Here is a 15,595-nt window from a genome sequence, read left to right as displayed (position 1 = left end):
CCCCGCATGTTTGGAAGCCAGAGATAAGATCTGGCTGTAGGAGGAGGGGGAGGCCAGGTGGCACAGTGGTGGCGTGTTGGCTGTCTCGAGGTCTGGGGTTCGAGACCACCAGGCACTGCGCAGTAGAAAGGCGCCTTTCTGCCCTCCTAAAAAGCTAGTCTTGGAAACAGACGGGCAGTGTTACCCTGTCCCAGAGGGCGGCTACGCGTGGGCCTCGGCAGAGGGCAGTGAGTGCCTCCTAGGAGAAGGGGCATTCGCATGGTGATGGGCTCAGGGGAGCAGCCATGCTCTGAAGGGGAGCGAGGACGTCTCCCCGCTTCAAGGAGAGGTCCCCAGGGGGTGGGTCATCACCGTCAGGAGAACAGGGAGCCCCACGTGCCTGGCAGCTATAGAAAGCCCCTAGCTGGCCACCCCTCTGGCCAGCTCCTCACTGCCCCACCCTGATGTCACAGAACCCCTATCTGGTCCCCATGGCAACGGCCTGAGGGAAGCCAGGCTGGAAACAGACTCTGGGCTGCCAGAGGAGGTGGGAGCTGCACTCCAGCCAGCCGTGGTCAGTGAGCCTGGGGGGCCCGTGCACACTCACCATGTCAGGGTGAATGGGACGCTGGCCTGTCCCCTGGCTCCTATGTGTCTGTGCAGTTGGGCCAGAAGATGGTATCCCTTTGTGCCCAGCTGGTTGGTGCGACTCCAGGAAGGCCCGGGGTGGGTGGGAAGGCGGTCTGAAAGGCTCTCCGGGCAGTGTCAGCAGAAACTGACCGCGAAGTCCGTGTGTGTGTGTGTGTGTGTGTGTGTGTGTGTGTGTGTGTGTGTGTGTAGGAGCTCTGGCAGGACCGCAGGGTACTCGGTGGGCAGCTGAAGGTAAGGTCAGCAGTTCAAACTCACCAGCTGCCCCACAAGAGGAGACAGTCTGCTTCCAGGAAGGTCAGCCGCAGAAGCCCACAGGGACAGCCCCTCCCTGTCCTTCCGGGTCGCTGGGAGAGTCCAGTGGACTCCACAGCAGCAGATGGTGCCCAAGTCGAACACCTAGAACCAGGTTTGGGGAGAGGGAGTACACGGCATTGTCAGGAGACATTTGGGGGGTCCCGGTGCTCCCCGCAGCTCACCCAGCTTCTTAGCCGCGAGTCTGGGGTGGGAGCATCAGTCTGTACTTCAGCACCCCTGGTCTTGAGACGGCTCACGCCCTGAGGATGCGGGCCTGTGACCCTCGCCTCCTCCCTGACTACGTGGGTGTCTAATGACATCCTCCTAGAACAGGTGCGTCAGGCCCGGCCCCAGGGTCAATTCAGGCCTGTGAAATCGTCCTTCACTCACCAAAGAGAAGCAGCTCCAGCCATCACATTAGGAGTGAGTGGACTGAAGGCTTAACCAGTAAGGCCCACGGGTGATGTTATAAAACAGAGGTCCCCCGCCCCTGTTTTAACAAGATGGGCCCAGAGGTGACTGAGCAGATAGTCACCCCTTCCCCCCTACAGCTCAGGGCTCTGCAGGCACTCCTCAGCTTGTTGTGACATTAACAATGAAACACCCTGCTGTCAGATCAGTTCTGACTCGAGAGACCAACAGGACAGAGCAGAACTGCCCCGGTGGGTTTCAGAGGCCCTCCAGGAGCAGACAGCCTCATTGTTCTTCTGTGGAACGGCTGGTGGATTCGAACCACTGACCTCGTGGTTGGTTAGCAGCTCAAGGCACAACCCACTATGCCAGTAGTGTGGTTCGAGGCCAGCGATCTGAACTCACGGGCAGAAACTAAGACTCTGGGGTCAGTCGGAGTTGGTCTCCGGACCGTGGCACTTGTGAGAAGTACAGCATGTGTCTGACGTTTGTTTTACCCAACCTCTGCTTGAATGCTTCCAGTGATGAGCATCTCACTTCCTACCGAGGCAGCCCAATGATTTCAAGACAGCACTGTAGAAAGTCCCACCTCCCACTCAGCCAGTCCCTGCCTCTCGGTCACGTGCTCCTGGAGACCTAGCCAGTCATCTATCAGGAGACACGCCGTGAGTACCCCCGGCCCCCCACGTCCACATCACCGTGTGCTGGGGAAGCACTGGGCTGCTGGCCTCCCTACTCTCAGCCAGAGACGGACCCAGCAGGGTCTGCTTTCTGCAGAGGGCAGTCTGGGAAACGCTGCAGGGCTCTGTGGCTGGGGTCTCCATGAGTCAGGAATGGAGCCACACCGCTCGGGCAACAAGAGGGAGTGTGTAAAGACATTGGTCCTGTCCTCGGCCCGGTAAAAACACTCACCAGAGCCGTGGGGCAAGGGTGGCCCCCTGCGTGCCAGAGTGGCTGTTGACTGTGTGGAAGTTGGCTGGCCGGGGGGTTGGCCGCCCAGGGCTTAACTGATGCTCTACCAGGGCTCCTTAAGCCCCTTTCCAGATGGGGAAACTGAGGCACGCAGCCTTTACGCAACTCACCTGAGGTCCGCAGTTAGCGTTTTTTTTAACCCCGCAGCCCCTTGGCTGTCTTCCTGTCCAGTGGCAGTTTGACTGAGTGTCCAGAGAGGAGGCCTCTTCCCTTCAAGAAGGTAGACGGTTTTGCCCCTGCAGTGGGGCAGCACTGTCCCCACCTCCCTGGCCACCCCCCATTTCCAGTTGCCACTCTCTGTTTGGGGACAGAAACTGCCCTTCGGGTCTGGTGTGATGATGGTGCCCCAGAATGCAACTGCTGCTGTTCCGTTTAGAGGCCTGTTGTGGGGCCCAACGGTCATGTCCGCGGGCGGATTCTGCTCCAGCTTGAAGGCTGTCTGTGGGCCATCGTCTCAGAGGCTCCATCCGTCTTCATCCGACCAGTGAGCCCGGTCTCTCTGCTCTGCCTCTTTCGCCCTGCCCTCCCCACGCCCCTGTCCAGGATCTCCCATGGTGACCCCATGGTTGGGCTTGGGAGCCAGGCACCATCTAGTTCTTCTGGTCTCAGGAGAGTGGAGGCTGTGGTCCAGTGGTCTTTTTTGTTTTCCTTACCTTTGTCTTGATTTGGATCTTGGGCGGCAAGGCTCCAGGCCCTGCCCCCGACAGCCCTCCATGCTGGGGTTTCTGGGAGCCGACGGCTGTCGGTCGCTCCATCGCTGGAGGTCTCTCTTGTTCTCCCAAAGAGGTGTTTTCGTCCTTCAGAAGGGAGTGTCATGGTTTCCTTCCTGTGTGCGTAGCCCGTCTGTTAGGTGGTGATGTCTTCCGACCGTCCTGTTGGGATTCCAAAGGTAGCCTTTTCCGCCCAACACCCGCTCCTTGGCCGCTGGCGGAGCACAGCACCCTCTGGCTCTGTGAAGTCTGGTTCGAATCCGGCCGTCCGTCTGCGCTTCAGCGGTGCTGTGTGTTTCTCTGGAGGGCCTTCCCGTGGGCTGGGCGTGTGCTGAGATGAACCCCACGGGAAGGGACATGGAGAGGGTGTGCCGGTCCTTGTACATGAAGCCAGGGCTCTGGCTGCATCAGCATAGCTCCATCAGGCTCGTCAAGGAAAGAGCCCTGGAGTTGGAGTTTAGTCCTGCCTCCAGCGACCTAGTTGTCTCGGTGGCACCTCCAAATGAGGTCATCAAGCTGTGACCCGATTGACAGGTTAAACTCCACCCCTTCACTCGTAATCTGCTCAAGTTGACACCAGATTAAGCAATCACTGCAGAGGACATCCCTGGATCTTTGTCCCCGAGAATCTGTCTCCCAGAAGGGCCCACTTGCATATGTTCTGTGTGTGTGTCCGTGGACAGGCAACGGCAGAGGGCCGTTCATCTCTGCAGCTGAAAGAGTAAGCTCCCGCTCAATGGGAAGAAGAGTCCTGCATTTGCCAACACCACCCCAGGGAGCTCCTGAAAGAAAACTGTCACCCAGGCATAGGTGGGAAGGGTCCCTGGAGGATGGTAAGAACTTGAACTCTGGGCACCGTTTCAGACTGAGTCAAGGTGTTGGGTACACAGGTGCCCCTGGAACTGTAATGGACGGAGGTGGGGGTGGGGAGATGGGGCGAGCATATGAGACCCAGGCAGGTTCCTGGCCACAGAGGCTGACTGAGGCTTCTTCTGGCGTGGAGCCCAGGAATCTGCATTTAAAGCTTCCAGGCAGGTGGTCTGTGGGTCACCTCTGGAGCCCTGGAGGTGGAGCCTGGGGCCAGCGTCACTGCAGGAAGTAGCAGCTGGCCGTGTTTGAGAGGTGGCTGAGGAGGATGCAGGGCAGACGGAGAAGCATTTAACAGTGGGCAGAACCTCGGCCATGGTATGTTCAGTCCCCTCACATGGGTGTCCAGTTCTCAGATGTGGAATCAGGAGCCTGGAGAAGAACTGACGCCTTTGCAGGATGGTGCTGGGGAAGTCTGTGGACAGTCCCACGGACAGACCTGTCTTGGAAGAAGTCCAGCTGAAGTTCTGCTTAGAGGCAAGGGCTTGGTACCCCGTCTTATGCACTTTGGACGTGTGGTCAGGAGATACCAGGCCCCGGAGAAGGACGTCACACTTGGACAAGTGGAAGGGCAGCAAGAGAGAGGAAGGTGCTCCCATGGGCTCAGGCACAGGGACAATTGTGAGGGCGGCACGGGACATTCCCTTCTGTGGGGCAGTGGGGCACTGTGAGTCAGCACCGGCTCCTTGGTACCCCCCCCCCCCCAGCCCAGTGGCAGGGCTTCAGCACCGCTGGGCAGGAGAGCTGGGAGGGTGTTGAGACCCAGGTGTGAGGGTCCTGTTTGTCACAGTGTGGTCCTGACCCAGCAGAGAAATGCAGGCTCCTGGGCCAGCGGTTGCCTGCTGAGGCAGAGCCTGCTGGAGGAGGAGCTTTGGAGCCGTGAGACGGGTGAGCAGAGGGGGAGAGGGGCGGCATCTGGGGTGTCTTCAGTTCTCTTGGGACTAGACTTGGTAAATCTGGAGACATAGTGGATGACAAGTCATGCTGCTAACCGCAAGGCCAGCAGCTCAAATCTACCTGTCGCCCCGTGGGAGAAAGATGAGGCTGTCACTTCCCGTAAAGAGTCATGACCTCGGAAACCCACAGGTAGTCCCGTTGGGTCACTGGGAGTTGGAATTGACTCTGTGGCAGGGAGGTTTTACTGCTGCTGCTGTTCTGGGTGTGGGTGTTCAGCTCTTTAAGAAGCCAAATGTCACCCTAGAGCAGTTGCACCCTGTGCAAAGAGCCCAGGGAGTACTAACCACGTAGGTCATTGGTTCAAACCCATCAGCTGCTCCCTGGGAGAACGACGTGGCTGGCTGTGTGCTCCCATAAAGATGTCCAGTCTCAGGGAGCAGGCCTTTTCTGTTAGCCTCGGGCCGCTGTGGGTGGCCATGGACTTGATGACAATGGGGTCAGCCTGGCTCTGGAATGACCGTGGGTGTTCAATGTCTGCGTTTGTGTCACCAGCCAGGCTACTCATTGCTCCTTTGTTTATATCTCCCGCCCGTCTCTCAAACTGGATGCCGTGCCTCCTCCTCATTGAGCTGAGAGGTGAATGCGTACATCCTACAGCTTGCGCGTTTTGAGCGTCTCTTATCTTGGACCGCGCCTTGTCTTTTCCATGGTGTCTTTCGAAGCAACAGCACTTTTCATTTTGACGGAGTTCCGTGTCCTGTCTTCCGTGTTCCCTGCTCGGCCTCCAGTGTTGTCGCTGAGAAGCTGTGGCCTAACCCACAGCCATGGCGATTTACACCTGTGACTTCTCCACATTCCTCTTTGTTGACCTCACAGTCTGTGATCCAGGTTGAATTGGCTCTTGTCTACTGCGTGAGGTAAGGGTCTACCTGGACCGTTTGACGTTTGAATATCTATCCCATGGTTTCAGCACCATCTGTTGAAAAGACTATTCTTCTTAAAACGAGAGCTGGGTGAAGGACGGCCGAGCAGACCCGGTTTCTGTTCAGCACGGCAGGCATACCTTGTTTTACAGGCTACCGTCCCCACAATGTGACGTCACTCCTCACTTCCTCCCCACGTTTCTCGTCTCCATCCGTCCTTCCCGCCTCCTCACCTTTGTCCCTGGGCTGGTCGGTTGGTCAAGGCATGCCAAGGCATGCTCCTGGCTCTAGCGTGACTGTCCGCTCACATAGCTGTCTTCGTCGGGAGTCAGTTCCAACCCCCAGCGCCCCCGACGGACCGCACAACAGAGCTCCGCCCGGTCCGCCCGTCCTGACAATTTTCTGTTGGAGCCCAGTGTTGCGTCCACCGTGCCAGTCATCTTGTGGAGGGTCTTCCTCTTGACCGAGCGGGATGGCATTCTCCGGGGACAGGCGTGTTTGGCCGTGTTCTCCTCGTAGGCCTGCTCATTGTTCAGCTGAGAACCAAGCCCCTGGAGGGGAGGGGGCAGTTCAGCCCCAGCCCTGGAGGGTGGCTGAGGGCCACGGTCCCTGAGGCCTCAGAGTGTCTCATGGACACCGATCTTTCTGAGCCGGCTCTGTGGAGATCCTCGGTGTGCTCCATTCCCCCTCCTCCCTCATCACGGGGCTCCTTGTGCTGACATGAGACAGACACTGGCCACGGTCCCCATGCACACTGTGTGCTCCGATGAGGGCAGTGGGAAGGTGGCTGCCCTCCCACAGGAAGGGCTCCCCCAGGCTTGGCTGTGGGCACATGCTACAGGTAGCCGAGTGACTGGGGTTCTGATCGAGTGTGGCCTTTCTGCATCTGAGCTCCCTGCCTCGGTTTCCCCATCTGTGACACAGGCTGACTTGGCTCTTTGCCTCAGAGGGTTGTTGCCCAGACACACCATGCTGGAGCTGCTAGGACCGGGGCAGTGGGGGGGAATCTGCACAGTGGCCGTGGCTGACAGGGGGGCCTGCAGTGACATTGGGCCTTGGAGAGACGGGGGGAGGGGGGTTGTGCTCCCTAACCCATAGTGGCTGCCATGGTCCAGGAAGTAGCCCCTTGGTCTCACAGAGCTGTCAGTGTCGGCATTCGTGGGGAGTGACATTGGCCCTCTTCAGACAAATGCTCCCTGCTCAGGGGTATGGTGGGGTTCACGGGGGGGGGCGGGAGGGAAGGGTCAGTGCCACTAGCTTACTTACGCCTTCATAGGCCTGCCTAGGAGTTAGTCAGTACACACACTCGTACAGGTCACACAGAGGCCACATTGATACACACAGGGCACACATACATGTGAAGCATACACACAGAACACACCACATGTGACAAGGCTGCATATGTAACATACCACATTCATGTGACACACCCACACACCAAACATGTGTTTATCACCCACAAAGCACATGTATACAACACGCCTACTATATGCACACACAACTCACCACACACCTGTGACACATTCATACACATAGCACATACACATGCATATCACATGTGTGATGCAGACACACAGAACACTCCACACTGACATAGTCAAATATGTGACCCGCCACAGCTGCATGACACATCCACATGATGGACACATGACATATACACACCGCATACATGAGCCAGACTCATGTGCATGTAGCACATCACATGCTTGTGACACCACACAGAAGGCATGTGCTTTACACACGATATGCATGCACCGCACACCCGAGGAACACGGTCACATGTGTATTATATACATGTGGCACATTTATGCATGTATGACAGGCACACCACACTCAACGCACAGCATGTACACAATACATACATGTCACACATGCACCTCACTCACATTGTACACACGGCATGCACACATTCACAGCCCTGCACTCCCCTGTCCCACAGTCCCCTCCCACCCTCTATCTTTACAAGCAGCTTCCCTCCAGGGGGACAGAGGCCCTTCTGTGTCCCCAATATGCCTCCAGGTGCTTCGGGTGGTGCCCCACCCCAGTAGGGAGGGGCTCTCCCGGGAATGCTGGCATGTACAATGTGGGATGTGGAGCAGCATCCCTGACCCCCACCCATCGGATGTCACTAGCACTCTGCCCCCCTGGCCAACTCTAGTAACTGAAAATACCTCCAGACAAGCTGACCATGCTGTGCTGGATGCTGTCCCCCAGGACAGGCGGGCTGGGCCTCTGGGTGGGCATAGAGAAAGACCTGCATTGAGAATCATGTCGCTTGTCCCCAGGGCTGCTTCGTTTACTCAAAAGTTCCAGAAGGGGTGAGCACCCCCCTCTCCCCGAAGGTGTGGTTGCAAGCTGCTGGGCACCCGTGGCTCCTCAGACCCGGGGTCCCTGGTGACACCAACCGCCTTCCCCCAGAGGTCTCATCCGCAAGTCCGTGGGATGACGAGGAAGCTGGAGCGGGCCGGCTGGCTGGCCACCCACCCCGCAGATGAGACCCCACGCTGGACATCAGAGCTGCGGCTGCTGCAGGCCCAGGACAAGGGCGACATGGCTGCATGGCGGAGACAGGACCTGCAGCATCGGGGGAACCAGCCTCTGGCCACTGAGCCTGTGGCTGAGGGGCAGGAGGGTCAGCAGGCACCGGTCAGGGACCCAGAGTGGCTCCAGGAGGCACAGGTGCAGGGTGCCGAGGGTGGGCAGTCCCAGGACAAGGAGCCGGGCCCAGAGGGGGCTGAGCAGCGAGCCATCACCAGGCAGCAGCGGACCAAAGCAGCCCTCAGGGAGGAGGTTGGCCGCCAGGAGAGGCTAGCATGGAACCCCAAAGCTGGGGTGAAGGTGACAGGCACCTCCAGTGTCACAAGGGCGGTCCAGTCCCCTTTCAGCAAGCGACGAGGGGCCTCTGGGAGGACCAGCAGCGGTCGTCAGCATCCAGACCCCTGGGTGAACAGAGGGGAGGAGGTGGACAAGCTGTGTCCTGAGGACAGCGAGCCCCTGGGGGACCGAGCAAAAGAGGTGGCCCAAGACAGGAGGAGGCAGCTGGGGAAAGAGGTGGCCACCTTTACCCCCTGTCCGAAACCTGACCCTCTCGAGTCGAGCCGAGAGGCCAGGCGGCAGGAGCAGGGACAGTGGCCGGTGGGCTTGACCCGCAGAAAGGGAGCCGTGTGTGCCACCCCTGTGGGCAGGCCGGGGGGCTCTCAGAGGTGGCACCGGGAGCTCGAGTTTGCCTTCGAGGAGCTGTTCGCCACCAACCGGAAGCTGAAGGCCCAGCTGGGCTTGCACTTGGAGCGGAAGCCCCGGAAGGGGCAGAGCCTCACGGTGGACCAGGGCCCCCCAAAGGCCGAGATAGGGGCGACGCCTGCCCAGGACAACCTGAAAACCTTGTTGGCCAAGATCGAGACCCAAAAATACCACCGCCTGGCCAAGGCCAGGTTTGATGAGAAAAGCAAGGTGGCTAAAGCCAACCGTAAGCAGGAAGACCCAGCCTCACCTCCCGCGTCCTGGCCTGGACAGGAGCCCCCCAAAAGCACCAGGCTGGTGGAGGGAGGTCAGCTGGCCGACAGAGGGGTAGGGGGCACGACGGATGCCAAGCAGACCCCCGAGGTGACAGTACCCAGGAGGCAAAAGACACTGGAGCTGCTGGAACAGACAGAACACCCCAAGATGAGCCCGTTCGCTGTGCATGGGACTCGGCCGGAGGCCCGGAAGCGGGAGCAGAGGAAGGCACCCTCGAAGGCATCCCCCATGCACTTCCGTGACTCTGAGGGTGCCCTGGGGTCTGGCAGCATCCCCGGCCTGGTGGGCAACAGCCTGGATGAGAGCAGGCACAGCCAGATGATTGTGGACCTTCAGCAGCAGATCATTGAGCAGAACAAGGTTCACCGGCAGTTCCTGGAGGAAGCCCGGAAGCGTCTGCAAGAGTTTCAGAAGATATGCTGACCGAAAGGGCCCCAGCGAGACCAATACAGAACCCATCTCTGGGATGCTTGTCTGTGTTACTGTGTGGTCTTTGGCGTCCATGTCTGGGCCTGGAGGGTGGGAACCCAACCTCTTCCCCGTCCCTGGGGGTACATGTGTTCCAGCCCTCGACTGCTGCCCAAACCTGCCCACTGCTCTGTGGAAGAAAGGTGCTTCCTTAGGGAAGACAACCTTGGAATTCCTGTCCAAGTGGGGCAAATAGTTACATATGCAGTAACTAACTGGAAGGTTAGCAGTTCGAACACACCCAGAGATGTCCCGGAAGAAAGTCCTGGCTGTCTGCCCTGAAAACCCTACCGTGTTTTGGGTTTGTGGCCTCCCTGTGTGTGCTCCCCTCGCAGGAACACATGACCTTTCTCGGGCAGGACCCCCTTAAAGGGAAGCGCTGCTTCAGTGGGGAGAGCCACACAGGCCTGAATGGGGCAGAGCCAGAGGGATGGATAGAAGGGTGAAGGGTTAAAGCATCCTTCCCCAGCCACAAGCTCAGAGGGGGACTGCAGGTCAGCTCTGTACGACAGATGTTTGAGCCAAAGAAACACTGGGCTTCTCCCAGGCATCCAAGTTCAGGCAGGCACCGTTTCAAAAGAGATGTCACTGGTGGCTTAGCCTGGGGCCGAGGTCGCGGCCAGGTTTCACGAAAACCCCATGCCGTCTTTCGGACTCACCGTGCATGCCAATGGCACCCTCATACTGGAGTCCCTGGGTGGGGGGCAAGGATGATTAAAGAGTGGTCAGTTCGAGCCCACTCTGGGGCAGCTCCAAAGACAGGCCTGGAGCACTACTTCCAGAAGGTCTCCCCTTTACCATCCTTCCGGAGCAGTCGACTTGACCTCAGTGAGCAGACCCGGCATTCATACTGGGAAGCAGGACTGCAGTGAGCAGACTAGGCATTCGTACTGGGAAGCAGGGCAGGGAGAGGGAAAGAAGGAAGGGGTGTGCTTCCAGCAGGGCTGGACCTGCTTCCTGTGAGCCTGGGAATAGGGGAGCATGGACCTGAGCGCATGGTGGGGGTCCCATCCCCACCTTCAGCTCTGCAGCCCTCTCCAGCCCCCAGGCCGGCTGGGTTGAACCGCTGGCTGCATGCGGAGAGACTGGGAGGAGGTCTCAGAGCTGCTTGCTCCTGCATGGACTGCGCTTGGCCAGCGGTCCATTCTCCGAGAAAGGCTCTCCACTCCGCCCCCAGAGCTCAAACCCCTCCATGAGCAGGCAGAGCTGGGTGTCCATTACACTTTATTTACAAAAGCAGGAGGCAGGCTAGACCTGGCCCACAGGATGTTGAGATGAGAGCTCTCCTGAGCCTGTATCTCTCTCTCCCTCCCCTCCCCTCTGTGACCCATCTGCTCTCTCCACATCTCAGAGTCCACCTCCCTGGGCTTCTGAGGAGACTCAGTGGCTCCTGGTTGAGCCACGTTGACCTGTCCACCGGGTCAGCGTTGGACCACTAAAGGTTGGCTATTCAGACCCACCGCTGGAGAAGGAAGAGGCCGTCTGCTCCTGGAAAGACTGATAGCCTTGGAAACCCTGCAGAGCGTCACCCGCATGGCAGTGGGGTGGGTGACCTCATTGAAGGTCCCGGGTGATAGTCCAGGAGCCCTGGTGGTGCGGTGGGTTAGGCTACGGACATCAGTTCGAAACCACCAGTCACTCCAAGGGAGAAAGATGAGACTTTCTACTTTCAGAAATAGAAAAAAAAAAAGATTGACCATCTCAGAAACCCATGGGGCAGTTCTGTTCTGTTCTGTTCTCTAGGGTCGCTGTGAGTGGGAATCTGCTTGATGACAGTGGGTTTTTAAGGTGTTGAGTGGAACGGTTTAGTGAGCATTGGGCTGCTAACTAGAAGGTCGGTGGTTCAAATCCACCAGCTGCTCCTTGAGATAAGAACGAGGCTGTCTGCTTCCATAAAAATTGACAGGCTAGGAAACCTATATATAGGGCCACTAGGGACTGGGATTGCCTGTGGGTGTCACAGTGATGCAACCTTTGCACTGGGAGCTTAGGGGAGGCAGGGGCCACTGTGTCTTGGGAAATCGGGCAACCACTGGACACCGCGTGTCCTGGGGACAGCCTCAGCCATCCCGGGCAGCCTGCATGTGTCATCACATGGGACTCGGGGCCCCAGGCTGATTCCCACTTGCGGTCCAGCCCTGGCCCGCCTCTTTCCTTCCGTCCTCTGCTTCTGGAATGTCCTGAGTCTGGGCTGTGAAGCCACCCCACAGTTGGATGGAAGCCCAAGGCTGCTACCACTCCAGCCAAACAACAATCCCTTTTGTGTGTGTGTGGGGGGGTGAGTGTCATTGGCGTCCCCTGGGCGGCCCAGCCTGGTCTGTTTTTTTGTTGGGGGGGGCGGTTACAATTGTAGGACACAGGGCGCTATGGGGGTGGCTGGGTGTGAAGCCGGGGCCACCGAGGGACAGAGCCATTGGGTGCCTGAGGGCGGGGGCGGGGGCGTCGGCGTCTGGGAAGCTACAGTCTAGTCCGTTTCTGTTTCCATTTTTGGAGGGTGTGTTTGTGCCCAGTGTCCTCCAGGTGAAGAATCCCCAGGCTGGCCACTCAGGAGCTAAAAGTAGCCATGACTGGCAGAGAGACTGGCAGAGAGATGGGAGGTGGTGACAGTGCCCACTGTCACCCCTACCCCTACTCCTTGTCCAGGGCCAAGACCACCTCTCACCCAGTCCTATCCCCGTCATTAAGGGCCTGCTCTGCCAGGCCAGTGGCCTGTTCTGCCAGGCCAGTGCTGTGTGTAAGGGGCCAGCCCACCTGGAACTGCACCCCCTGTCCCCGAATAAAGAGGTGGCTCTTTGGCGGTTCCCCGGGGGTGGGGAGGGTGAGTAACTTCCCTCTGCTGTCCCTTGGTCGTGTCCACGGGAGGACAGGGGCACGCTCTGGCCACCTTGGCCCAGCTGGGCTACAATCCAGGGGCAAAGACCAAGCGCCCTGTGGGGAGGTGAGAGCCTGACCCATTAGCCTTGCTCTGTGGCCCCCAGCAGCCAGAGAAACCTTAATCTCTGCCCCGGGGGATGGGCAGCAACTGAGCTTTCTTCCTTAATCCTGTGCTCCACCTCCAGCCCTCGGCCCCACTTGCCACCCACCTCCCTGCACCACCACCCACTGCCTGAACCCCCATGGGCACCTGCCTCATGCCCCTGTATTCCCACAGGGCAACTAGCATGGCCATAGCTCAAGGCAGACAGAGTTCTGGAAATGCCGTGAGACTGTGTGAAGCATAGGGCGAGCCCCCCCGGCCTGCTATTAGACCTTACTCTGCTGTAGGTTTGTCCTCTCTGAACACTGCGTCTTCTAGAACTTTCCAGTAGCGGTGTATTTCTGAGCCCTGGCAGGGGGTAGGGTGGGGGCATGACTTCTCTGTTCCTGCCCTGCCTCAGGCGTCCTGCTCCCCAGCCTGCAGTCCCCGGGGTGCAGTGGTCCCAGGCCCACAGGGCAGGGAGGGGCAGTGTGCCCTCCCCCTCCCAGGGCCAAATCAGAAGCCAGGAACTCTGCTTCCTGGGAATTGCTGGGGAAGTCTGTCCTGCTCCTGTCTCTCATGTGCCCCCTTACCCACCCCCACCCCCACCCCCCCGCTGCATGTGGGGAGCTGCAGTCCCTGACTTAGACACCTGTGACAGGAGAAAGGGGCTGCTTGCAGGTGGGCATGGGAGGGGACCCTGTTCTTGCACTCAGTGGGTAACACGCAGATTGTGTTAAACTGTACAGTGAGGGGTGCCCTGGCTGGAGGCGCCCTCCAGTCAATTCCGGCTCACAGCACCCTGCGGGACAGAGCAGAACTGCCCCCAGAGGGTTCCTGAGGGCGGAGTCTGTACACAGGCGCCAAGATGGCATAGCAGGTCACATGGTCAGCTAGCAGTAAGGACGGTCACATGGTCAGCTAACAGTAAGGACAGCGGTTCGAAACCACCAGCTACTCAGAGGGAGAAAAGTGAGGCTGTCTGCTCCCATAGAGATCGACAGTCTCGGAAACCCACACTCAATAGCCGTGGGTGACCTGTATGGATGTGAACTTTCTCCTAAGGAGCATTGGATCCTGGGTTCAAACCACCGTCTTTGTGGTTAGCTGTCAGGCACTGAACCACTGTGCCCCAAGCCTCCTCATGTCCAGACTCACAGGTGTCTGGAGACCCCACAGAGAAGCGACCCTTAGGGCTCCCAAGTCTGTCAGTCTTTGCCCTCAAAGCGGCTGCTGGATTTGAACCTGACCCATCAGCCTCCAAGTGCTTGTCCACTGGGTCACCAGGGTACCTTTCTGGAAGGTCTGTGTACCCGTAGGATTGTCAGGGTGGGAGTCAGGGTATACTTGAAGGTCCTTGGTTTGTATGATGGTTTTCCCTTGGTTGGCAGGGCCTCTCCCTCCACCCTCTGCTGCTGTGGGGACCCTTGGTTCCTGCCCCCACTGGGCCATGTTCACAGGCTGTGGACAGAGCAGGATGCCCACCATCAGAGCCAGGGACTCCCAGTGTGGGGGACAGGTGGGCTGTAGGCTCCAGCAGCCAAGCCAACCAGCCAGGAACAGGAAGCAGGCATGGAGGAGGGGGCTCCTGGAGTCCTGCTGTCAGGGACCCCAGATTCTCTGTCTCTGAGAAATGCAGCCACTGAGCTGGGCCCACAGGAGCCCGTGTGCTAGCTGGGGGTGGGGGGAACCCAAGACTCCAGCCTGGAAGGAAAGGTGTCCCCCAAGTTCACAGCCACCCTCTTGGTGCCCCCACCTCACCCGTGGGGCATGGGAGGGGCGTCCGCTGGGCCCAGCCCCCGCCTGGTGGAGAAAGTACAGCAGCAGCTGGCCCACAAAGCCTCCCTGTTCTCAGCAGGGCCTCTCAGGACCTGGCATTTTTTTTCAAATGATTCAGCAGCACGTGAGCTGCAGGGTGGAGGCTACAGAGCCGATCCAAGCCCCTGGTGAGATCCCTGCGTGGCCCATGGGAGCTCAGAGTTAGGGCCTGCCAGAGCTATGGGGGTGGGGGAGGCTGGCTGCTGTGGGGTCTTAAGACTGCAGTGGGGAGATACTGGGACCCTATCAGGGCTGCACAGGGGATGCTGGGGTCCCTGCAGAGGTGGAGGGTGAGTTCTGGTGTCCCTGCAGGGGGTAGACTGGGTGCTGGGGTCCCATCAGGCTACAGGGTGGAGGGTGGGTGCTGGGGTCCTGCCAGGGCTGCAGAGAAGCTGAAGGGCTGGGGTCTGGAGGCTGGGGCCCAGGCCATTGCCCTTCTGAGCTGTAGGCAGGCACCCGTGTATTAGTGGATGATGTTGGTCCCCTCTTGTCTCTGAGGGGAGATGAGCAGACAGGAAGGAGAGATGGTCACCATGGAGACGGGCACCCAGCTGCCAGCTTCTCACCATCTGTGTCCGAGCCACACGGTGGGCAGCAGGGCGGGGCTGGGGCCACACCGCTGGTTCTGGGTCTCTCCCCTCCTGCCCACACTTTCCACCCCCCCCCCCAGTCTTCTACAGTGGCACTGCTGCTCCAGGTGTTTCTGCCCCTGGTGTGAGGCACTGTGACCACGTGTCCTGAATTTCCCAAGAGGTCTCTCCTGCTGACCCCCCTCCCCCCCACACACACATACTCCCCACTGGGCCCTGTCACAGGCTCTCAAGAGAGGAGAGGTCTAGGGGACCCCCAGGGTGTCTCTGTTCCCCCCAGCAGCTGCAGGGAGGGAAGAATTCTCCCACAGCTGTTTTAATTACTCGGGGACAGCCTCCCCCCTCCGTTAATCCCTCATGTCCCTAAAAGGAGTGAACTTGGAGAGGTCTGCTCTGCCCTTCACCGCAGAGCAGCTTCACGCAGAGCTTGGTCGGCTCTGTCCACGAAGGGGAGCTTGGAAGGGGGGCTGGACGCGCAGGGGCTAGCCCACCCACAAAAGCCTGGGATTCAGATCAGCAACATGGGTGCCCTGCTGGCGGCAC

At 59.1% G+C, this 15,595-nt stretch overlaps 2 protein-coding genes across 2 annotated transcripts in view; both read left to right on the top strand.

Annotated features, from left to right (window-relative positions):
• Nucleotides 1-15,595, top strand: part of TIMP2 (TIMP metallopeptidase inhibitor 2) — a 45,100-nt gene that overhangs the window by 12,191 nt on the left and 17,314 nt on the right. The window lies entirely within an intron of this gene.
• On the top strand, nt 7,970-10,006 carry CEP295NL (CEP295 N-terminal like). Its single transcript, XM_075559468.1, has one exon. It carries the CDS (start codon nt 8,147-8,149, stop codon nt 9,641-9,643), a length of 1,497 nt encoding a protein of 498 aa, XP_075415583.1. The 5' UTR covers nt 7,970-8,146; the 3' UTR covers nt 9,644-10,006.

Source organism: Tenrec ecaudatus, chromosome 10 (genome assembly GCF_050624435.1).
Source record: "Tenrec ecaudatus isolate mTenEca1 chromosome 10, mTenEca1.hap1, whole genome shotgun sequence".
Taxonomy (NCBI): Eukaryota; Metazoa; Chordata; class Mammalia; order Afrosoricida; family Tenrecidae; genus Tenrec; species Tenrec ecaudatus.
This window is presented reverse-complemented; position numbering and strand designations above follow the sequence as displayed.